General features: G+C 41.0%; 1 protein-coding gene across 13 annotated transcripts in view; it reads left to right on the forward strand.

Moving 5' to 3' along the window:
- Positions 1 to 24,901, forward strand: part of kif1b (kinesin family member 1B) — a 56,535-nt gene that overhangs the window by 5,305 nt on the left and 26,329 nt on the right. For 4 of the 13 annotated variants that reach the window (XM_047330639.1, XM_035644071.2, XM_047330647.1 and 1 more), the window contains exons 3-22: positions 10,819 to 10,895; positions 11,032 to 11,211; positions 11,946 to 12,014; positions 12,339 to 12,517; positions 13,515 to 13,626; positions 14,132 to 14,209; positions 14,314 to 14,379; positions 14,552 to 14,569; positions 14,923 to 14,998; positions 15,747 to 15,825; positions 15,921 to 16,063; positions 16,724 to 16,765; positions 18,402 to 18,613; positions 20,414 to 20,493; positions 20,902 to 20,977; positions 22,273 to 22,352; positions 22,802 to 22,908; positions 23,082 to 23,165; positions 23,411 to 23,591; positions 23,719 to 23,791. In XM_047330639.1, coding sequence (XP_047186595.1) covers positions 10,819 to 10,895; positions 11,032 to 11,211; positions 11,946 to 12,014; positions 12,339 to 12,517; positions 13,515 to 13,626; positions 14,132 to 14,209; positions 14,314 to 14,379; positions 14,552 to 14,569; positions 14,923 to 14,998; positions 15,747 to 15,825; positions 15,921 to 16,063; positions 16,724 to 16,765; positions 18,402 to 18,613; positions 20,414 to 20,493; positions 20,902 to 20,977; positions 22,273 to 22,352; positions 22,802 to 22,908; positions 23,082 to 23,165; positions 23,411 to 23,591; positions 23,719 to 23,791 — 2,012 coding nt within the window. The remainder of the gene's footprint in view (positions 1 to 10,818; positions 10,896 to 11,031; positions 11,212 to 11,945; positions 12,015 to 12,338; positions 12,518 to 13,514; positions 13,627 to 14,131; positions 14,210 to 14,313; positions 14,380 to 14,551; positions 14,570 to 14,922; positions 14,999 to 15,746; positions 15,826 to 15,920; positions 16,064 to 16,723; positions 16,766 to 18,401; positions 18,614 to 20,413; positions 20,494 to 20,901; positions 20,978 to 22,272; positions 22,353 to 22,801; positions 22,909 to 23,081; positions 23,166 to 23,410; positions 23,592 to 23,718; positions 23,792 to 24,901) is intronic. The other 9 variants (XM_047330641.1, XM_047330642.1, XM_047330649.1 and 6 more) reach the window with 5 other exon arrangements.

The following is a 24,901-nucleotide window of genomic DNA, read 5'->3' on the forward strand; positions in this document are numbered from 1 at the left end:
AGTGACTCACATCTTTATACTTTTCCTTTTCATATCATGTGCTCTAGTTTGCTTCACTCATTATGTTCTGCCCTTGTATCCTCTGTAATCTTTCGGTCTCAGTCTTGCAAGTTGTTATGTGATCCTAAAGTTGTTTTTCAAATGGAATAGTTGTTTGGGTAGGGAGTTTGTTTTTGTACACAGGATTAAGTTGAATGTGTGGATGGATACTGACCCAATTGCCACAATATAAAAAAAAATTCAAAATCAGTTTTTTAATGACAAATGGATCCTCTTATTAGAGCTTCTTAATTCTTGAAATCTTCTCTTAATGTGACAGGACTAATATCTGCATTAAGATCTGCTGTTTAAGAGAAATTCTGCTCATGCAATCAGGATTATATTCAAGTGTTAAAATGAAATTAAATGAGATAATTACAGTTTATATGAAAAGTGGCACAGAGCCATGGTGGCCTCTCTTCGCTTGGCATCATCAGACCAATTCCCATTTGTTAATGGCTGTGGAGCCTCTCGGTTCATTTTCAATTTCCAAAGGGTGTAATCAGCAGTCACAGACCAAAATGCCTGTGGGAGAGAAAAACAAGTTTGATAGAAGTACAACCAATCAGAGCAAGGGAAGGTGTGACACAGCACAGAGCGACAGAAAAGTTTAAACAGCCTACAGCTGATGGTGTAGCATCAATATGTCTAAAATACACCGTCTCGTTTGTTAAACAGATCTTTGCCACGTCAGTGACTACCTTCTTAATTTTGTTAACGAGAATGCTTCAGCTGTGCTCCTCTGTTAGTATTAAACCCACATTTTGAGTGTTTTGAATAAGAAAGCACAACATGGGATTGCACAGCAGGGCAGGGCTGAATACTGGAATGTGCTGGAGTTGGCTGAGGTCAGAAGGGGAAAATGAATAATGCTTTCTTTTACTGAATTGAGGTTTCAGCTTGTTGCTGATCAAGTCACTTGTGGTTTTCACCCCATAACTTATTTTGAATTTTCACCACCGCCTACTCAGTTTTCCTTATAATATATATATATAACAATATTTAAACAATAGAGTCTTGATGCCTCTTTTGTTTAGTGCTAAGCAATACCCCAGATCATTACCTTGTTAAACTGCAAACACTTCATAGGTTAGCATGTTTCTTGGGACTTTAAGTCTGTAGAAACCTTTATTTTTTGCAAATATAAAACATCAGACACAGAGGAAGACTACAAATTTGACTCAGTGATGTCACACTCCTGAGGATCAGCTCCAAATGCTGTAAAATGAAAAGTTATATCAGTCATGACAATGGTTCATCTCATGAGATTGGATTTGATGCATTATATGCGCAAAAATGTGACATTCTGTCAGATCTGTGTTTTTAACATAGCATACTTTCTACAGTGATGAGATTGCAGTAGTCTTCCAGTACTCGCCTTATTCACTGAATTCCTTTACATACTGTACATTAGCTTTTCCCAAATTTTACTCACCTCATTATCTTTAGCTCACTCTTCGCTCCAACCTGTGATGGGACTAAAAGTGGGAGCTGTTTGAGTCTTCTGCAGACAATACAGGATATTGGAGTAGAGGTTGGGATCTGATCTGACTCGAGGGGGGGAGGGGGCGTGTAAACCCAGCCACAGCAGCAGAGACAGTAGAGCGTTCACGTGTAGGATTGCGTGAGGTGGTAACCAAATACTCACGCCTCGCTACAGATGATGGGATTTCAGTGATAATGATGGAGGATGAGAAATGAATAATGTTCATACAGTTAAGAAATAAATTCATGAAAATCTTTAAGATATGTATGTGTCAGTGCAAAGTCATTATTTTGCTCTTTGTCTCTCCAAAAATGCCTGGCCCTTTCTCATAAAAAAAGACCCACCATTGTTAGTTAAAATGCTTTTTCACGTGTTTCAGGATGTTAAATAAAGAGATTAGTGTAGGGAGTCTTAATAGCAGATCTCCAGAAATTCAGAAAATAACAATGACATCTCAATCCTAAATTAAGTATCTTATTCATATGGTGTGTTGTTGTTTTTTTGCAGCATAGATCCCTTCAGAAAAACAACAATTTATCGATGCCCTTAGGGAGCCGTTCCTAGAGGGCCCCACTCGATGGGCTGCTGGTCTGCAGACCAAACAAATCCATTAATGTTAGTAACTGCCAGAGATAAAAGGCAAACCACCTGCCCTCTCCTCACGCAACAAGGTGCAACAACAGAATTAGTCCGGTGAAATGCAGTTTAGACAAATGCTAAAATGTGTCCCAGTTTTTCGGTGGCACACAAGCAGTTGGAAGGGTTAGGGAGATTGTCTTTAGAACAGAATGATCGCTACCTTAATTTTTTGTGAATAGAGGATTGGGGATTGAGATGATGCCGACAGGGTAATAAGAAAATGCAAACAAATGTAACTAACAACACAAAAAGATAAATTATAACGGCTCTAGTTGAGATATAAATGTATCACCAATCCTCTGTCCTGATGACGAAAAGCAAATTATGGTGTTTTTGTTTTAAAGTTATGGCACGTCTGGCTCTTACCTACCCTTTGGTCCGGTGCCTGAGCTGGGTGAAATGGCTCGACCTTCCCACATTCTCCAGAGTGAATGTGTGTTCTCAGTGTTTGTGCCCTCACCGACACAGCTCTCTGTCCAGACGCCATTGTTTGGTTTCCTCCCACAGTCTGAGGGCTGAATTCAGAGGCAAACTGGAGAGCTTTGCAGTCCAGGCACGGGAAGCTTGTTGGTGGACATGATGTCGTTCACTTTGTATAATTCATGAGTAACACCTGAGGGGTGGGGGCAGTATATTATTTTTGAAACTTTAATTAATAAGACTCTTCATCTGGACTGGACTCGTCTGCCTCTCAAAAATGAAGTCGTCTCATGCCGCTGTTTGAATACTGTGCAGAAAATCAGCAGTAATCACACACGTACACATTAATACAAACACACTCAAAGTTTCATGCGTCATTTCTGTCCTCCACAGAGAACACGCTGGATAAAAGGTGTTAGTCATCTGACATTAGCTTGAGGCATCACTCTGTGCTTTTCCTTAATGTTTTTTTCTGGCTTCACAGAACATGTCTAACAAGTGATTCAGCTTGTTTTTCATCCTCTTTCTTTCATTTTGAAGATGGGGGTGGAACAAAAAGATGCAAGATTTTCACAGATTTGTGTGCCAGAGTTGTGTTTTCATGATGTCACGGTGCTTACATAAAGCCAGAAAGCATTTAAAGAGAGACTTCAGTCTCAGAGCAGAGGCTAGTTGGGGAAATCCAGGTCACTGCTCTGTAAAATGGGCGCCTTTTGTGAGCAGTGAATGTAAGGGGCTCTGTATTTCCCTTGTACAGCTTGGTCTACTGTTGTCAACACTCAGCCATTCAGCCTGGATCATATGATGATCCGTATGCTCTTTTGAGACAAATATGAGGCACTGTTTAATCATAATTCAAGGATTTAAACTAATTTGGGACAGTTTTGAAATAACAGATTAATATTATTGTGTAAATCAAGTGCTTTATAGCCTTTTCCCCCCTCATCATGGCTTACACTAAAAATAAGTAGATTTAATATTAAAATAATTTAAAGAAAGTCAGCAACGGCTAATATTTGGAAAGTCTGGCCATGAATCTTAAAATCATTGATTGCTGAAATCATCAGCCGCTCTCTTGTTTCACCGTTTCTACAGAATGTTAATAGTGATATATATGGCATCTTATTTGTGTGAAATCTATTAACTTATTATTACTATTACCCAAAATGTTGACTGCCAAATTTGAACTGAGAAGGAAAATTAATTTCACATTGTGATACCAAGTATTTAGTCAGAAGAACGCTTCATGTTTTATTCCCTTTCTGTTTTTTTTCTCACTGAATCACATTGCAGACCCACTTCCTTAAAGTTCATTGTGAAAAGGTTAACACATGCAGGTTTGAAACGTCAATACGTTAACTGCTATTTTTAACCGGAAAATACCAGACTCGTCTAAAACTGTGGAGGTATTACTTTAGCTTTCCATGACACAGGATGTGTTGGGAAAGACCATGATCCATGAGAAGCAAATTGCTTCTTTAGGGTGTGAAAATCGCTTAACAAGATCCTGTATCTTTACTTTTTTTAATATTAACATTGAGGTGCAATAAGCATCTTTTACAAGTGGGTGGATATGTTTAGAATTTGTTTAGACACATGTCTGGACATCACACTTGCATGTCATTGGCATGTAGTTTGAGCATTTATTGTTATTTCAGCTCAGATTTCATGCCAGTTCTGTGTCACTTGTGTGTTAAACCCCCCGTGTCATCACCTGAGAGGCTGATATCTCTCTCTCTCTTGTTGCAGTTCTGTGTTTGTTCAGCATCTGAATGGAGCCCTGCTGGCTTGGCATTTTTTCCTCTCTGTCTGGTGGCTTCTAGAAGCTTCTCTTTAGTCTCTGTTATAATGGGCTAATGGAAAGGCACTCGCAGCCCCAGCATCAGTGTCTGTGGGCCGGGAGCAATGTATGGTTTGGCTATGAGTTTGGCAGAAAGGTTGGGCGGCTGAAATCTGTCCATTCCTTCCTGTCACTGACAGTCTGTCGGCATGCGAAGCACTAGCCGCCATCTGCTGCTGTATAAATAGACAGTAGTCAGAGCTGGAACAGCTGGCACTTATGCCAGAGGACCACGTCCTTTCCCACTGCTTTTGAGTGAGCCAGGCAACAAAACACATCAAGTCATTTCAATGTATGACTTTCTTCCTTTGACTTTTGGTGTTGAGTTAGGACAATGGAGAAACACACTAAATAGCAGAATTCTGTGGTTTTCAGAATGTAAGATGGAGAGCTTGTGTTTACTTAAACTTATTCATTTAAGCTTTCCAGTTGATCTTTTCTGATTTAGAGGAGACATCCTTTTACCAAATGTACTGTATACGCATAATAAGAAAAGCTTTACTTTTCACCCAACTGTCACTTCAAGTACAACAATTGAAGAGCCATGGCTTACATTAAGTTGACTCAAGACACTTTCCAACAAAAAAACAAATCTTTCAAAAATAATGAAAATGTGATTGTCACTTTTTTCTCAAAAGAAGGGGGGCAAGGCAGTGTGAAGAGGGTCATTGTGTTGGAGGGGACTGGGCACATAAAGCCTTGTCATAACAGATTACCTAATGTGTTTTGTAGGGTCTGTTGTCATCTGCAATACCCTGCATTCAGTGCATTGTTCCAGTGTCTTCCTGCTTTTTTCCCTATGCTCTTTCCCAGTAGGAAGAGAAAAATTACGTGATCAGCCTTCTGAGTAGAAAACAGAGAATTCATTTGGACGAATTAGGACTGGATTCCCTTACAGTTTCAGTAATCACTCTGACGTAGAAGCCCATCTGATAGAATTAAAATGTGTGATCTTGACATTAAGAGAAAGTCACTACAATATGGTTCTTGTGTGAAAGGTCGCGTCTCCAGGCTAGACAAACCCATTCACCTGCCCGGAAAGTTCCATGTTTTTTTTGGCAGCAGTCAATGGAGAAGTATCCAATTGCTGTGCAAATATTTTTTTAATTAAAGGCTGCAAAGGCATCTCCCCGACCACACGTGAAAGTGCACTCTGTCCAAGGGTCTAATCAAGATACCACATGTTGGTTTCTGTTTTGGATATGTTGTATGTCGTGTGTTGTGGCTGCGACGAGCTCAGCTGTTTGTCAAATGTGCACAGCAGTGCTCAGAAACTACTTTTAGCCTGCAGCTTTGAGCTGCATCCAATGACAACTCTGTCACCTGTGCCGCAGCCATGGCAACCGAGCCATCACACTCTCTCCTCTAAAGACACTGGATACAACATGCAGAGCGTGTCTGTGGCCACCCCAGCATGTGCCCCATCCTCTAGTTAGGCCCGGGTGACCGTATTAGCGTCGATGTAGCAGTCCTGAAACCACCAGATAATGTCAGCAGCTGCTTTGCCTCCCCATGCATGCACAAACTGTGACACAGGTGTCTGCAGTTGTAATGTTGTCTGGAGATACTCGGCAGCAGAGCTGTACCTGTATCAGTTTGTCTTTCAAAATGGTGATTAGCACAAAGCTAACGAACTGTTAGGCAACATTTAAATCCTGTATGTGGAGTACAAACTATATATTTCTCACACCTCTATAATACAACAAACTTTTTTGATGATGTGGACATTTTTTAATCTGTTTAAATGTATTATAAGTAATATCAAACATCATCCATTAATAACAGCATATTCGTTTTTACGCAACCTTTTTTGGATCTACTCGCCTGTTTCTGGCAACTGCCTCTAGAAATGGAATCTTGCAATAATAGTTTTTCCTTACTTAATGTCACTTCTTAATGCTATGTTATTGTGCTGTAACTTAAATTGTCATACGTTCCGATGATTTCACATGATGATTTCACATGAGGATTTCACATGAAAGGAGAACGTGCACATTGCCGGGGCCTTTTGGTGCTGATGGTGTAGCCAGTGTTCAGAAGAAGATGGCAGTCCTGTGAGTGAATAAACAAAATAGTATTCTTCAGAAGTCAGCCGTTACATCACACCGCTCCCCATATACATACAGACCCCGGGGGAAGCCATTAAAATTCCTCCGTCTGGCTGAAAGGAGCCCACATGGTAATTACAATATCTGCACAGATATTGTTTCTCTGAATACCTTTGCAGTTCATCCACTTGTTTTTCTTTGTATTTCACACATCTATTTGGTTAGTGACTTACTGCCCTTCATGTGATAGTGGACAGGCATCGATCAATTTTTTGGGGTGGGGGTTGATGGAAGCGAGAGGATGATGTGTTCAGCCATTTTGGTCTCTGCTTGCTTGTTAGTCTCAGGTGAATGGCGGGACTAGTTTGTTGTCCCCATGTGGTGCTCGGAGAGCTCCTAACAACCTAATTACTGAGGGGTGTCTTTGCTCTCCTGGCCAGATTATAGACCCCATGTTGAACGCTGGAGTACAAAATGTCTGCCGGCTACAACCAGCTGAGAGATGGTCTTTAGATAGAAGGATGTAGTTAGTTAACTGGCTGGTTAAATCACCCTGCCTTAAAATGGAGCGCTCCTGTGGAGTGTCAGCATCCTGTCAGTCCTATGTGCTGGAGAACAGGAACTGAAAATACAGAGCTGGAGCATTTTAGAAAAATAAACATTTTAATCATTTTCCATTCAGTGGCGTGTGTCTGTCCACTGAGCACAGGGTTCTGACTAAATCTGTCTTGAGAGAATTGTTTCATTGTACATAATTTGCACATCATCTATTTGTATAATAGAACTTGAATTGATTATGATGGCGTGATGGTGACACTAATGATTATACAGAGACTGATCATGTGTTAAGATTTTTTGGTGCCGTTTTATTTATTAGACAATTGATGGTGAAGATGCAGACACACAAAATAAGGGGGGGGGGGGTATGATATGCAGAAAAGTCCTCAGTCATGGACTTTGTTGTCATGTGCCATTTTCTGTAATCATCCACTGCCGCGATACTCCTGACTCTGATCTTGTGGTTGCAGACATTTTTCTTGGTGTTCCCTGATATGCAGCGAATCAGTGCATTCCTTCTGTCACTACCTTAATTATCAAAAGGCTTTTTTAAATGATGAAGTGTTTGTCTTTTGTGACTCATTACAATATTCTTGTTATTGAATTTTCCTGTTTTTCTCCAGTAAAAGTTATTTTGATAGTTCTTTAGGAGTCTGACACGATAAGTAGCTTAATGTCTTAGTTACAAATCCCAAAGCTTTTTGTCACCGTGCCCTTTTTTTGTGTTTGAGCATTTTTAAAGGATTTGGATCCTGAAATTACTGTTTGATGAATAGTTTTATATATTCACAGTAATGGGGAATGCTGGAGGCAGCAGAGAACAGAACGCAGTGTGCTGCATCCTCCCCTCCTGTGCCAAGTTGAGGTTGTTATGGCAACCCCAATCTGTTCCTATACCTGTTACCATGGTTGAGAAAGACTGAGTGATGACGGTGTTTATTAGGCATCTGCCATTTTAAGTCCAGGATGTGACTCTGGTGGGAATGTTTACTATAAATGGAAAACGGAGCAATGCCTCGTTGAACATGATGTGTGCCTGTTAAGCTTCATGTGCATGGTTCATGTTTGTATTTCTGATCTACAGGTGCAAGTGTAGAAAGTGAACTCAGTGACTTAAGTCTTCTATTACGCTGCTTGTTGGGCGAGGGCGAGGCAGACACAGGTCTCTGCTGTTTTACACTTCACACCTCTCATTCTTAAACGCCAGCATGATATCAAAATCACACATTGTGCCGGCTGTTTTGGTTCAGTTTAAAACAAGCAATGGCATCATTTGGGGGGATCTACTTTAAGACAATATTGCATTCTTTATAAAAGGTGCTTGATATGTTGTTGAAACAAAGAAGGGGAGTCATGCTGGAATATATGGAGCACTCCTCTCTGGTCCCGTTAATATCAGATGGCAAGGATTCACCTCATTCTGCCTCAGTCTTTAATAAGATGCAACAGTTTGGCAGATACATCTTGCGAGGTTGTGTGTCATTCTTTCTACACAAAGTACAAGTAATGATAAATGAGTGTGTACACACATGTAACTATTGCCAGCCCTGTCTATCACTTGCTGGGAGGATTGTAGTTTGTGCATCCTTGCCATCCAAACACCTTTTGTAGACACCTAACATGAGGGACTCTCAGGATGCACTGAAAGTACGACATGGGTGAAGCAGCTCTCCGCTCTGAGAGAGTGAGAGAGTGGGCAGTCGGGTGAGACAATCGGGACACGTCGTGAGCATGATTCACCTTTAGGAGTTGAGCAGTCTCCCACTAACTGCTACCATGTAGTTGTTCTGTGCCTAGATACATTCACACAGTTTCTCATCCACCCCTGTCTCGGACGTGAACCCACGACCCAACTGGGGAAATTGACAGACTCTGAGTTCACATTGTGTCTTGTCTTGCTAGAACACAGCTGTGGTCCCCAGTAAGGGCAGTTTGTCACAGTCAGTCCGCTGGCTACTCCAAATCCCTCACACGTGGCACCGTCTCATCATCTTCCTGTTTTTACTGCTAAGTCTCCTCATTGACTGTGAATCAGAGCTTAGGCTGCCTCTTCGTTAATAGCCACTGTAGATTATTCCAGGAAAGGAGAATAGAGGGGCACTGGTAACCTAAATCCCCCTTCATTTCTTCTTGCCCTGGCTCCAATTTCCCTTTGGAGGCAGGTCAGAGGTGAAATTGGGCTTTATATAGCCACCTGTCTTGCTGTATCCTCTTCCAGTGCCCATTATGGAAGCCGCTGCTCCGCCTGTGCACCTTAACCTGTTAGACGACTGTCTATAAAGAGTCTTAAAAAATGCATTGTTTTTAAACCTGTGCTAAGTTGTTGCTACCTAAGTTTAGGTACAACGAGAGTTTCTTTAATCATCACATATTTAGCATGACGCAGTTCAGTGTTGTGCTGTCTGAGGACACACTGTGCTTTTCTGTCAGCATGTGACCCATGGAGGGCGATATGCAATCCCTGTCTCTCCACATCGCCTGCATTATTGATAAGTGTGCTGAAATCCTCTGAACACACGAGGCACTCAGGCTGGCACATCTCGATGCAAAGGCCTCTCAAGCACCCTCATGTCGAGGAGGCAGACCTGGCTTTCATTGGCCCATTAGCGAAGCACAGGATTTGCAGGAAACGTTGCTAATTACTGTCTTGTGTCTGACACTGGAGATTTGCTTGCAAAAGGTGAAAATGCTTTAAACACAGATGATGTTGTTCTTAATTAAAATGCAGATGCACAGTTTTACTTTCTGTCTGGTTTGTTGCTATGCCTTGATCTCACCTCCTTTTAGTCTCTGTATTTTCCCCACAGAGCAACTTTTAGTCAATAAAAGTTTTTTTAAAGGGGTATTAAACTACAAATATCCTACATTTATTTATTAATCTCCTCTCTCTACGTCACATATCTATTGCACGGTGTGGAAAGCTTAGTCTCTCGTCCCCGGGGTACCAGCGAGCATGGTTGAGAGGCATGACATGCCAGGCATGGCTGCAGATTCTTGTTCATTAAGAAATGTCTGTGTGCCCATAGGGGAATGGCTGGGTTGTGCAGAAATAATGTGCCATATTCCCTTTAGCGGATAAACAGCGGGAGGGGAGGCATGAGGAGAAGGCTACTGTGTAATTACAAAAAAAACAACCCAGTGTTGTTTGTCGTTTTGCTCCGTTTTCAGTCCACATGATGAATTAAAACACTGAGTGAAGATGGCGTGTTTAGTCAAACTTGACTCAAAAAAAGCAAATGGCTCATAATCCGCCACTGGTTCATGTGACTTTCAGTTCCAAATATATCACGGTCAGTGCTCTGATTGAGGAACAGGAACTTAAAAGACCCACCATTTGTCAACTAGGATAAAAATGATTAACCTGACAATTTGGTGCATTTAGTTTCTCCATTTAGAGTTGTTAGTGAAACTAAAATGAGACATGTTGTGTAATTTAGGACAAGAAGAATTACATGAATGGGAATTGTGTTTCTTGTTACTGGCCTTTAAACAACTAACGTATTGAAGAGTGATATCCGAAGTATATGTGCAAAAAGGGGGGGGGTAGTCAGCACCAGTAGGCTTGCAAAACAACCACGATGCCAGGACAGTTTCAGTGACTAGTCTGTTAAAAATTCCATGTCATAATGCAAAATGACATACTTAAAAATTACATCCATGAATTCAGTAGATAACATAAAGTAAATAAAATAACGTAAGACGCAATTTGATTTGAACTTACAAAAATGTAGGAGTCGTTGTTAGACGTCATCAACCACATTGCTAAATTTTTTTCCCCTTCCCCACAGCTATTGTCAACCCCAAAGCCCCAAAGGAACCAGCAAAGACCTTCAGTTTCGATTACTCCTACTGGTCACACACTACGGTGAGTTTGAACATTTAATTGAGAGGTGAAATTCATAAAATCTAAATATGATCATGTATACAGTGTCAGTTTGAGACACAGGGGAATTTATTGGAGATTCTATATATTTTAAGTAATTTCTCTGTCTCTCCAACAGCCGGAAGACCCCAGCTTTGCTTCACAGAACCTTGTGTACAATGACATTGGCAAAGAAATGCTGGCACACGCATTTGAGGGCTACAATGTCTGCATCTTCGCATATGGCCAGACAGGAGCTGGCAAATCCTACACCATGATGGGCAAGCAGGAGGAGGGGCAGGAAGGAATCATTCCCATGGTTTGTTCTACAACACGATTTACTGAAATGCAAAGAAGAGATTAAGACACTGACTTTACACACTGTATTTTATATAGCCTCCTCCCTTGTAGTTCGTAAAGTTTATTAGTCTTGTTCACTTGGAAGATTGAATGTTTAACACAACCCCCTTACATAGTCTCGGTCACTCTCTATAATGCATGCATAGTCATTCTCTTCCGTCATAATTCTAAACCAAATCAATCCACCTCTAAAATGTTGAAACGGCTTCTTTTTTTTTACCCTGGAAGAAATTTGATACCTTTGATTCTCAAGATTTTTGTCCCGTCAATGTCCTTATCCTGAATTACCTCAGTTCAGTTCAGCCGTATTGAGGCCTTGCTTACTTGCTTAATGTTTATCCAAAGCTTGGTTTTGGAAAACGGGATAGAAAGGGCGGCGCGAGCCAGATTAAATCCCAGGATCCACTACTGGCATTGTACAGGCACTAGACCGCCAGGTCTATTTGACATATGGCCGTAAAAATTACCCCCCTCAAATGTCTGATAGACATCATAATGTCATTATTAAGAAGATTTGATAGTTAATTCCCCCCCTTTCATCTGCTACATTTTCATCTAATGTAATGGTGTTTACTTTAACGTCCATGCTGATGTCACCAACATCTCTCCTAGGAACATAACCATTTTACCACTTACTCTGCCCTTAACATCTGACTTCTGGAAATTAAACTGACTTCTTTTTCTGCCTTCCAGCTTTGTGAAGATCTATTTGAGAAAATCAACGATGACTGCAACAAAGAAAAGCTCTCCTACTCTGTAGAGGTGAGTCTCAGACTCCTGTATGAAACCACAGGCATCAGTCACATTCTGGCTGAAGATTCAAAGAGGCTGGCTTTCCCTAACATGTTCTTTCTGATTATTTTGTTAAATTATACGCTTTTAATTACACACCAAACTGGAAAACATAACATAACATAAGTCTCAGAACACAGAGATTCTATTGTAGATATTCTGTAAAAAATATGTTTTGATAATGCTAAATACGCTATTGCTATTATTTAATGTTATTCAGCCTTGTGACTGCTTCACAGTGCTGCCATGGGGCATCGCAACTGAAATTTTAAAAACTCTTTTGATTGTTTCTAGGTCAGTTACATGGAGATCTACTGTGAACGGGTGCGAGATTTGCTCAATCCCAAGAACAAAGGAAACCTACGAGTGCGAGAACACCCTCTACTGGGTCCCTATGTGGAGGACCTGTCCAAGCTCGCAGTCACCTCATACACAGATATCGCCGACCTGATGGACGCAGGCAACAAGGCCAGGTGAGCCCAGCCCTGCGAAGGGAGTAACGGGGGGCGATAGATGTGATGATATCATAACCCCCATTCTCTGAAGAATTAGATAATTTAGATCAAAAATTCCTTGTGAGATAAGATGCATTTGAAATCAGGAAGTGTTGTTGTAGATTTATTTGTCTTGATCCGCTGTGATGATCAAGAAAAGACTAGGTTCATACAGGACTCTATAAAACTGCACGACAAGCTTGACCTGGCTGAATGAGATTCTTAAAGGGGCAGTAAGTGTTTGTTGTGGATTTTTGACTGCACTGGCCTCGGGTACGGGAGACAGACACGCTAACCACAAGGCCAAAACCCCAGAGTCTTATTGTCTGTCGCTAGCACGTCTCTCAAAGTGTCCATTTTTCGGCACCACATACAAAACCGACAGCTAGTGAGTCGTGAGAAAATATTTGCTGAATTTTACAAAAAGTGTATTTAATTAAAAGCGCTTACTGCCCCTTTAATTGCAGGTATTGCATGAATGCGTATGTGTTACTCTTTGGTGTGTGTGTGTGTGTGCGTGTGTGCGTGCGTGTGTGCGTGCGTGTGTGCGTGCGTGCGTGCGTGCGTGCGTGCGTGCGTGCAAGCGCAAATCACGAGAGCTCTTGTGGGGAGGAGTCAACCCTGCCTTAATCTTCCTGTGCTGACTCAGAAGGCTTATTTCTAGAACATGGCTTGTAAAAGCCCATATCTCCCCTGTGACTATTCCTCAGAGTGAGCTTTTGTGTATTTGAGTTTGGTGTCCTCACAGTATTATCCACCTCCGCCACACAAAGTAATCCCTTAGACTCAATTCACTCTAATAGGCGTAAAATCCAGGGATGATAACTGCAGTAATAGCCAAGACCATGAATTTAGCATTAATGATTCTGATTAATTTAAGAGGGAGAAAATAAATGATTAAAGTCCTCAGAAAAATGTGTTACATCCACTTGGTTTTGTGATTGCCTAACTGTGGCCTATATGTGCTAACCTGCAGAACTGTGGCTGCCACCAACATGAATGAGACCAGCAGCAGGTCCCATGCTGTTTTCACCATCGTCTTCACCCAGAAGAAACACGACAGTGAGACAGACCTCTCCACAGAAAAGGTCAGAGGAGACTAGAAAGACAAACACCTTCTGATTCTTAAACTATATTGTTAAGTTAGTTAATACTGTTTTTTTTCAGTCACAGCTTATTCTTTAGTTTGCTTCGTTGATGTTGGCTAAGATTTCTCCTGTGGTTCTCTAAGCCGTTGGTGACTGGAGAGGGAAAAAAGAAGAGAGCTCTTTTTGACTTTAAGCATTTCCTCTGACTGCAGAGAGACAAAGACCACTGTGTTATTGCAAACACAATGCCTATTGTATTTATCCTCACTATCAGATTTTACTGCCAAGCTGCATTTTACTTGACTTGTAACATTTAGAATGGTTTTCACTCCCTGACAGATTTTTTTGTCTGGTTTGTTAACTATTTAACAGTTTGCGTTTGGTATTTTGTGCACTCATTGTTTCAGTCATATTCTTATTCCTCTCTGTTTGTTAAAATTCTAATATTCATTATTTGTAAGCCTGATGCATCTAAATCTAAAATGCATTTTCTCCTTCCCCTCAGGTCAGCAAAATTAGTCTGGTAGACTTAGCAGGGAGTGAACGAGCAGATTCCACTGGAGCTACAGGCACCAGGCTAAAGGTAAGATTCCCATCATCACCCAGCAGCTGCATTAACAAACAGTTAACTAGCATCACCTAAATGGCTCTTGAATAATTTTTCTTTTTGTCTGTGTGTGGTTGCAGGAGGGAGCAAACATTAACAAATCTCTCACCACATTAGGAAAGGTTATCTCTGCCTTGGCTGAAGTGGTGAGTATTTTATGTATGTCTCTTTCATCCTCCTTCTCCTTTTCCGCGTATCTCCTTCCTTCTTTAACTTGACCCTTTCCTCTCAAGGAACTGATGTTTTTAGCCTGGCATGCCGTAATGTCTGCACCTCTGTTTTCTCTTTTCTTGTCCTTGTAATGCTTACCTTACGCAGGATAACTGCACCAGCAAGGTAAACCGTTTGACACCTCGGCTAACCTCGGATTCCTCCCATGGGGCTGATTTGACGACCTTTTGCCATGTGCAATGTTACAGTTGCGGCACAATGCTCTGCCACTGCCATTTTATCACTGCAGTGTTGTGCTTTTAGGCACCATACACAGTAAAATCCTTGCACATGAGCAAAAGTGCATCAAATAGGCCTGTACTCATTTTACCCGATCACTTGTCCATTACATGAGGGATTTTCCATATTGTTCAATCTTTACTGCCATCCTTAATATTCAGTGTTAAGATAGAAACTTACATCAGTTGTCAGTAGTTTTTTTTATTCTGTCCGCTAAATGGATGTTTTGTTTACTGCAGAGCAAGAAGAAGAAGAAGAGTGACTTCATCCCATACAGAGACTCTGTTCTGACATGGCTACTGAGGGAGAACCTGGGTATGAACATTAATATCAGCTGATAAACATCCTTTACACATGAGAAATTGTGAAATATATGTATATTTATTCCCTTGACAGCAAGAAAAACATTAAACCATCCGTCTGTTGCCTGTAATACGAAGTAAGGGCAAGAAAAAATGACTGGAGCTAGTGTACATTTCTCTTAGCCAATTTAAGAAGAACACTGTCAGTAGACTGTATTTCAACCAATTTAGACAAGCACACTCATCTCGTTGGTTCAGTGGTGTGGAGGAGATATATCCAGGGTATCTTCAATCTTAGCTTGTACACAACAGTGAAGTCTTACATTAGTGGAATTAGTCTTCAGCATTCACTTTGCCCATGTAGTGTTTTATTTAATGCTTAGCATTTTATAATTTACAGTGAGAACATGTTGTATTTGCTACAGATTTAACAGCAGACCTCCCCCAAGGCAGAGCAACCGCCCACCTACAGTTTATGCTGTTTCACCCAAATCCCGATCTCGCAGTGGTGAAGAATACTTCAAAATATTCCTGCACCCAGATCCGGATCTGGAAAATTTAATCACTTATCTTTGACAATATTTTTGTGCAAATCTGTCATCTGTCAGTAATCCTGCTAAAAAACAGACAAACCGAACCAATCACATAACTTCCGTGGAGGAAGTAAGGACAATATTATTCAGGTCTGCAAACAGTAAATCAGAAAATGGCCTTGCTCACATCGTCATATAATTCACCTCTTTACTGATCCATGTTATCAGGCGGAAACTCCAGAACAGCCATGGTAGCTGCCCTCAGTCCTGCAGATATCAACTATGATGAAACTCTCAGCACACTCCGGTAAAGTTTCCATTCAGGACCTGCAGTCAAATAATTCCACTTAATTGTTTGCTAATTTTCAGGCCTGTTCGAATAAAGTTTATCATGAATTTCAGCTACGCGGACCGGGCCAAGAACATCAAATGCAATGCTGTCATCAATGAGGATCCCAACAACAAGCTGGTGCGTGATCTGAAGGATGAAGTGTCTCGACTGAAGGAACTGCTCCGTGCCCAGGGCCTGGGAGACATCCTGGACAGTGAGTGTTATGCTGTCACAGCAAGACAAATCTGCAGCCACACGGCATCAACTGTACCTCCTCTCTCAGGGCTGACCACAAGTTGGCAACATTTTCTGTCTTCATCACTGTCTTGTTTCTTTCAGCCATGCACCTTTGTTTCTCTCGCCGTGCTTGCACTTGTGCCGAGTACGAAAATAAAAAGACTGAAACAGCTTTTAGAAACTTATTTAACACCATAATGGTTTATTATACCTCCGTACAGAGTAATATATATAATGTGCATTTTTTATGCTAGTGTGTTAATTAATGTAAATTCATAGAATATTTTTTTGCTACACAAAAGTACTTCTAAATCATTTCATGATAATATACATTGTTACAATGTTACATTAAAATACCACACGCCATTTGCTGTACACAAGAGTAATGGCTCATAGCCTGGTCAATTAGAGACATAATATACCCATTAATAACTAAATTGATTAATAACCTGCCTATTAGCCAATGCCTGTTAGATCATGCCTAATGATGTGGCACTCAACAAGTCACTCCATGGCATTTCTTTCCATCCTTGTTATCAATCACTTTCAGCTCTCTTGAGAAATGTCTATAACCGTTTCCTCTCATTCTACTGGTGCTGACCTCTGACCCTTCTCATCTTTTCCTGCTCCCCTTCAGTTGATCCTATGGGGGATGATTGCCCAGGAAGTGGAATCAAATGTGTGTATATGTGTGGTAGTCGAGCATTGTCTTTCACTAATTGCCCTATTGATAACAGCTAACATTGCTTACACCCCCCATTAAATCTGCCACAAGCTCTGCATGCAAGTGCTTACAACGCAAAAGCTTAATAGAAGGAATCCCAGAAATGCAAGGCTTCCCGTAGGTGTGCTGTTCTGGCAACGGTTAGCATGCAACTAGGTTAGCATGCTTTGCGCTTGAGTTTCTCTTACTTTTCAGAATGATGGGGGTGAGGCAGCTATTTTGCAGCCTCAGATCCAAATTTATTAGTAGTTACTTAGAATATACCCTTTTAGAAACATTACTTTCTAGACTTGCTCGTCTGTCTTCCCCACCCCCAACGCACCCGCATTATTTTCTCACCATGTCTGCCCTCTGACCTTTCTGCTTTTTACCTTTCTTTTACTAATCGTCCACTGCAGGTGACAGTGCTCAAAGCGTTATAATGGCACTTCTCAGTTCTCACACTGAGGCTCTGAGCTACAGACGGAAAGGTGCATGATTTTGAATTTCTAAGTAGCTGCACCCGAGGTATAGTTTTACAGAGCTTGAGTCGTTTTAATAGTTAGCATTGAATAGTTAGTGTGCTAGTGTACCTGTATTCTTAAATATCCTTAACACATCGTTCCTTCTGCCCTTTAGTGCTTATGTTGTGTCTGTAATGTGCAGAGTAACAGCAAACATTTTGCTGCTAGTGTCCCGCTATGTGGTTGTTAAGTTGATTTGCTCACTACTTGACTATTGATGCAGTCCCTGTTTTTCTGTAATATCAAAAGCCCATATTGCCGGTGTCCACTTTATATCTTTTTTTTTTACCTTTCAAAATGTCAGCAGAACACAAAGCAATTAATCACTGCATTTATTGGCCTTTTCCTTTCATTCGCTTTTCTTGGTTCTTGGAAGACACATTCTGAGTTACGTCGGAGCTCCTTTTAGCTATTATATTGACATGAGCTGCCTGACCTTTAGTGAGGCTACTGTGGCTCGGCTATAGTGGGTGCATGCGCGCGCGTGTGCGTGTGTGTGTGCGCGGTGCATCAAACTACTTTACTGCGGACTGAACTTTGGCTGAATGTGTCATTGATTCTCATTTGTCCTCTATCTGGACCTTCTTGCAGGCTCCATTTCTCTCCCATCCTGTAGTTGATACATTGATAGCAGTTCTCACAGTGTGTTTTCATTCAGTTTGATTTTAAAACCACGCCAGAAATTTAGTGCTCAAGTTAATTGCTCGGCCCTGTAATTCTGACCAATACAAAAAAATAATCTCTAATGGAGTACAAGTGGAACTCTAAGGCATTTATTAGAGTATAAGAGTTGGTGTAATCAGACTGTTGAAAATTACCTGGAGTGAAAACTGCTGCTGTCTGTAGCTGACCATTATGCGGGGTGTTTGTCTTAACCCTTTGACCTACAACGTGTGTCTTACATTGGTCTTCCCTCCCCTTTCTTCTTTCTGTTTCCCCATCTCCTTCTCTCCTCTCTTTCTCTTCCTATTTGGTTTTTGTTTCCTCCATTTTATGTGGTTTATTCCCCCCCTGTCCGCTCCTGGTCGTACCCCACCTCTCTGTGTTCTTCTTTCTTTCTCTCTCTCTTTCTTTTGCTATTGGCTCAGACCTCAAAGACATTCAGAACAATAAGAATAGATACTTGGTAGCATCAGAGAACCAACGGCCTGGCCATTTCTCCACAGCCCCTATTGGCTCCCTGACAGCGTCTCCATCCTCTGGCTCACTGTGCAACCAGCTGGGTCTGCAGTCGGTCACCAGCATCCAGGAGCGCATCATGTCCACACCTGGAGGAGAGGAGGCCATTGAAAGACTCAAGGTAAACTAGGCCTGTGTAGGTTTCAGCAGTCTTTAAATAACACTTGATGGTCCCACGGTTCTCTGCCCACCCTGCTAAAAGTTACTAACATTATTTTGTTTCTCACTAGAGAATTGAAAATAAAAAAGTTCTTAGTTTTTACTTTTGCCATTCAAACATTTCCTCATAGGGGTTGAAAGTAGAATAGTGTAGTGCTATGAGGGGCAAAATGCTGGCTTGTCATTGTTAATGCAAGGCATTAATCAAGTCAATTCTCAAACACTATTGAAATATTCTTATATTATCCCAAACAAGTTTTTGTTGTAGTTCAAATTCCTAATTTTTGATCAATATGTAACTTCTTCCATTGATTGTTCTTCTGTATCTGCCAATACAATGGTGTTTTTCCACCCTCTGCTGTGATACGTGTATTTATTTTATTTACCATAAGTGTTTGGGATAGGAGGGGCCTCCCTTAGTGCTTGTTAATGGCTATTGCAATAATCTTATGAGCACACTATAATTGTTTATCAAAAATATTTCCGTTCTAGTCAGATTGTTTGATTTAGACAGTATAAGGAGATTCATCAGTACATGAGGGCTGTGACCATGATAGGTGGCTCTTTCCAAAACGCAGACATATCTATGAAGAGATTAACATCGTTGTGACCACGGTTACAATGGCATTGGTTCTGCCATACCAGTTTTAGCTAAACTAGCTGGTACACACATGCATGCTATGCATTACTCAGTGACGAAGAGGAAAAATGAAAAGCAACAAGGCGTTTCAGCCACTTCAGAGCAGTGTTTCGTTGGGGGAAAAGGACTCCCTTTGCAGCAGAAGTTTGCCTTTATAACTTAGCAGAGCTTTCACATGCACAAAAAAGCTGTATGTCACACTAAAGGAAAGGGGAAAATCCCAAAGAGCATAGCATGGGCACTTAAATGTCTAGATGGCTTTTTAAACCCACACAAAGCCTTTTAATCAAAACACATTTTGCCTATAATTCCTTATGTGGCCTCAAGGCTTCATATCTCCTACACTTGCATTGTACACTTGTACCTCGCACTCTGCTGATAAGGAAGCATCATAGGAGCGTAACAGCCGGCCATGAGGAGCTGCAGTTTCCATGGCAACTGTGGTGCCCAATCTGTCTGTCATCCTGTGACGTCAAGCACCGACGCAGATACAGAGGAAATTGGACCAAAATAGATGCAGTTACGTCGGCTTTATAAAGTGACGCTCATAATACTGGCCTTCTGAAGAGTTTCAGCTTTGTAGTGAAGGTTACCTTTACAGGTTAAAATCAGACTGCGCTGTCAGTATTGCCCAACATAGCAATTTCAAATGCTATGTATTAAGCCAAGATAACTATACACGTCATTATTAAACATTTATAGTAACGAATTCTAATATTTAGAGCAACAGATGGCCAAATATCTCACTCACCTCAGATGCAGGCGTCGTGGCTGTGCTCTGTGATTAATAGAGATCTTTAAATGCCACAACATATGGCAGCTGTTCCTCTTACTCGACGTTTAAACCCTGAATTCTGCCACAAAATTTATTTTTCCTCACCTGCTGTATTTACCACAGTTGTGCAGCATAGAAGCAGCTTCCCTTGATGCTTCCTGTTGAATATAGCAATAATGCTATTACCCCAATTTGAATCCTGATCCAAACGTTTCTAAACCTGATGAATCCAGACCTGGTGGACCGTGTTACTGGATCAAATATATTGCTTCCAATACACTGCTAAGGACAGTTACGATAACCTCACACTGGTTGTGTTTACTCACAACTTTGCTTGTTGTGTTCAGGAATCAGAAAAGATCATTGCCGAGCTCAATGAAACCTGGGAAGAGAAACTGAGAAAGACTGAGGCAATCCGCATGGAGAGGTCAGTATTGCAATGTCTGTTTATTTTCATCTCTCGAGGAGTGAGGGTTGTGTCCTACATGTGCCTCCACACCTCCTGTTCTATCAGTGTCGGACAACCCCCCCATAGCTCTGCCTCTGTCTTTTCACACCCGAGTGCTGTCTGTCTCATTTTCCTGACCTATCTGTCTAGTTTCCTCTGCATCATTCTGTCCAATTTCTTTTAAATCCTTTGTCATCACACTCTGCTGCACAATCACCCTCCTCCCAGCCCTTCTCCCCCCTTCATCTACTCATCTGTAGCTGAAGACATCCACCATGTTGCAGTCCGTCTCACTGGTGCTTTTCTTGCTTGAAACAAATATACTGAGTGTGAAGACTGATTGTGTCTCCAAACCTAGTTTTAACAGATGTTTTGCCTTCACTTTAGGGAGGCCTTGCTTGCAGAGATGGGTGTGGCAATCCGTGAAGATGGAGGCACTTTGGGCGTATTCTCTCCTAAAAAGGTAGAACCAACATTGATGATTGGGGATTGTGTCAAATAGGGGGTGGTGGTGATGCACACCCTTCCACCATCACTCCCTGACTTGTTTTCCATGAGCACCCTCCCTGTACAGTCACTGTTTTTTCCCATATGTTCACTTTATTATTCTGTCTGTCTTTCCACTCGTTGTCTCATGCTTCCTTCACATACTCAGCTTAGCCATGAAAGGCCATTTGATGAGCAGTTTGATTGTTTTCCCACTAAGAAGGTTTGTTTGATCAGCAGACAAAGCACTTTTTTGCATTAGATGTAGCCCCATTAATAAGATGTAGCTCCTGTAGTAGTGATTTAACATTTAAGTGCTTTAATTTCCATGGTCTTGATCTGCGGTTGTTTGTTTTTTTTCACCTCTGGTGGCTGTTGACTATTTTTTATATACAGCCAGGTTCATAAGTATTTGGACAGTGACACAATTTGTGTAAATTTGCTTTTATACATGACCACAATGGATTTAAAATAATATATTCTTAGCTTTGATTCAAGGGGTTTACATTAATTATTACGTTAAGCATTGAGGAATTACATCAATTTCAGAAATGTCAAAATAACAAGTATGGTGTCACTGTCCAAATACTTATGAACCTGAATATAAACATATAGTGGGTACATTCTTCTCGCCCAATCACCTCTCCAGCATCTTCCAGTAGAGGCATCATTGAGTGGCTGCAGAATAAAGACCAGTAGACATAGCTTGTGCTTGTCAGCAAAGCCGTAATTGTGACAGAGAGAGAGATCTGTTATCTTTTAATCGCTGACTGTTCAGCACCAGCTGTCACTAGATCAGCTTTGGTTTCAGAAGATTCCCCCCCTTTGACATTAATCCTTCTTCTGGCTGTTTTCGACCCCCAACACCTTTAATTGTGGTGTGTTAGTGTTTTTTCCCTTCACAACCATTTGTCATCCTTTTTTTTCTCTCCTTTCACTCACTGCTGCTCCATGGGTTAGCATTTTGTTGAGAAGCCTTGTGATCTCTATGCAGACTTTAATGGGGTGTTTTCCCCAAAAAAGGTTGGTTGTTTGGCGGAGTAGCTATTAGCATTGTTTTGTTAGTTTTGTGATGTGTCAGACTGTATAGGTGTTCATGCAGGAGATCGTGTATCACTGACAGGCCATCCGCAAGTTGCATATGGAAATTATGCCCAATTGTTTAACATTTCTATTATTGTCATATTTTCTGTACTGCTGCATATTGATGAACTTAGGGAAATCCGGCGAAAGTATTTGTCGTTAACTGATGACCTCATGTCTCATCTCTAGACTCCGCATCTGGTTAACCTGAATGAGGATCCTCTCATGTCAGAGTGTCTGCTCTACTACATCAAAGATGGAATTACAAGGTAACTAAATCTTGAATTATGACACAGAAATTGTGCAGAGGATGTGGAAAGGTTTGGAATTCCTCCCAGGAAGGGGTCTGTATTTCATTTTCCCTCTTTTGATGTTAAGCAGAGGAACTGTCAGTCTTAGAAAACTGTCTTGAAAACTGACATTTTTTTTACTTTTTAACTTTCTAAAGTTACTTTCCCTCACTCTTTGTCCTCTTGGCTCCCTCTACAGATTATTCCTGTTGAGTATTTTGCTACAATCACTCCTCAGGGGGACAATAGTAGATGAGGGAATCACAGATTAAGTGCCTGTTGTATAGTATAGTGCTTTAGAAGTGCTGCCCTCCTGAAGTAATGGTTTAAAGGTTTAATTTATGTTCTAGCACCGACTTTTGCCGAAATGGCTGCCAATAGAGAGAGCAGCTTTCACTCTCTCAAAATGGCTTCTACGATTGTTTCAGGGTGGGTCAGGCCGACGCTGAAAGACGACAAGACATTGTTTTAAGTGGTGCTCATATCAAGGAAGAGCACTGCATCTTCCGCAGTGAAAGGAATGCCAATGGACATGGTGAGGCACTATATTATGAGCCTGCATGCCTGTGTTTTCTTCGACATTTGTGTCGATCGAACATCTTGAAATATTCAAAAGATCAGATGTTTATCTTTTACAATATAGCAAATTACAACGATGAAGTTTTCAGGATGAGTCACTGATGATTGGTTGTTGTGTTTTTGCGGAAGTTATCGTCTTGCTGGTGCCCTGCGAGGGATCAGAAACTTACGTCAATGGCAAGCGTGTGGAAGATGCAATCCAGCTTCGTTCAGGTACACATCTCATTTCTATAAACAAAGTTGTAAATAATCTGTACATTTTGTCTTGTATTATATCTCTATGGACTAATGTAAAAGGGATGAATGTTTTACTTTTGAGCTTCATAACACCCCTTGGGATCTTCTACTCTATTTACCAAACATGCTAAAAACAAAAGTTTGACAGTTTCATCACAGCCGTAATGGAGCAGTAAATTTGTTCACATCATGATTTCCACGCTTGCCTCACCTTCTTTCAGGTAACCGCATCATTATGGGAAAGAACCATGTGTTCCGGTTCAACCACCCAGAACAGGCCAGAGCTGAAAGGGAGAAGACGCCATCTGCCGAAACGCCAGTGGAGCCTGTGGATTGGACCTTTGCTCAGAGAGAGCTTCTGGAGAAGCAGGGCATCGACATGAAGCAGGAAATGGAGAAACGGTATGAAATCCATTTGTTTTATTTCATCAATTTCTAACGGTGTCAGTAGCCTTAACTGTGTGGTTCGATTGTACAGTGTACCATAAATTGTGCAATAATTTCACAATACATTTACTTATTTATGTAGGCTCACTGAGATGGAAATCTTGTACAAGAAGGAGAAGGAGGAGGCAGACCAACTTCTGGAGCAACAGCGATTGGTGAGTTCAAATCTGCTGGTATCTAATCAATGGCACTTTGTGAATTTTATGGATTCAGTCTATTTTTGTAATATTCATGTAAGAGGTTGCTAGCGATTTAGTTGTAACGACAGTGTGTTTATTAGATCTTAGGCCATAACTCTGAAGATTTTTCAAGTTCATAATCAATGGCAGCTTCTTGAGGGATCCAGCTATTTAGTGATATCTTATGTGATAGAATATGTACTTCAAAGTTAAAGTTTGATTATGTCAGTTACAATTGGAAGGCTAGTTTGGGGTTTTTGTCTTATAGTTTCATTTGGTCCATGTAAATCTGACTGGTACTAATTATCACTCTGAACATTGACACTTTTGAGGTGTGCGTGTGTGTGTGTGTGTGTGTATACACTTGTCTTTTTTTATAGTTATAAGGGCCAATTTTGGCTCAAAACGTTGACATTTTGGCTGGTCCTCATAACTTTTGTAAGAGTTAAGACTTGGTTTTAGGGATATGATCAGGTTTAGTTTAGAGTTACGTGTGGGTTGGGGTTACGCATTTAGTTTATAATGGTTGAGGTTAGGGTGAGGGGCTAGGGAATGCATAATGCCAATGAGTGTCCTCCCAACTATAGAAAGACCAGTGTGAGTGTTAGTTTGTGTGGGAATGTGTTTGTGAGTAAATCACACTTTCACTCCTAGCGCATGTCTGTTTTTCTTGCATGGAAGCTTTCCCGGTTTGGTACAGATGAGCTTTTACTTGCCCTCTTAAGTTGAACTCGTTTTTCTGTTGCAATTTTATTGAGCAAGAATTAGATTGTAAAGCTTTCCCCTTTCCAAATCCCCATTTTCCCTTTTCCTGTGTCTTCTCTAGTGGATCTGAATCTTGCAAAACAGCAACTTACAGCTGAAGTTGATTTGATATTTAGATCAAAATTCATTTAGCACTGACTGAATATTGGTCAGTATAAAACACATTCCCTTCTTTTCAAGTGACGCTGCTTTTGCATGGTTCACGTTAATGGCATGTTTGCTAAACTCTCTCATTACTGGTTCTGGACTAAGTTGCAGTGTTTGCCGTTGAGCTGTTCAACTCTGAAGTGGCTGTTGATTTGCTTGGATTAGATTTCTACT

This window comes from Scophthalmus maximus, chromosome 3, assembly GCF_022379125.1.
Source record: "Scophthalmus maximus strain ysfricsl-2021 chromosome 3, ASM2237912v1, whole genome shotgun sequence".
In the NCBI taxonomy this organism is placed as follows: domain Eukaryota; kingdom Metazoa; phylum Chordata; class Actinopteri; order Pleuronectiformes; family Scophthalmidae; genus Scophthalmus; species Scophthalmus maximus.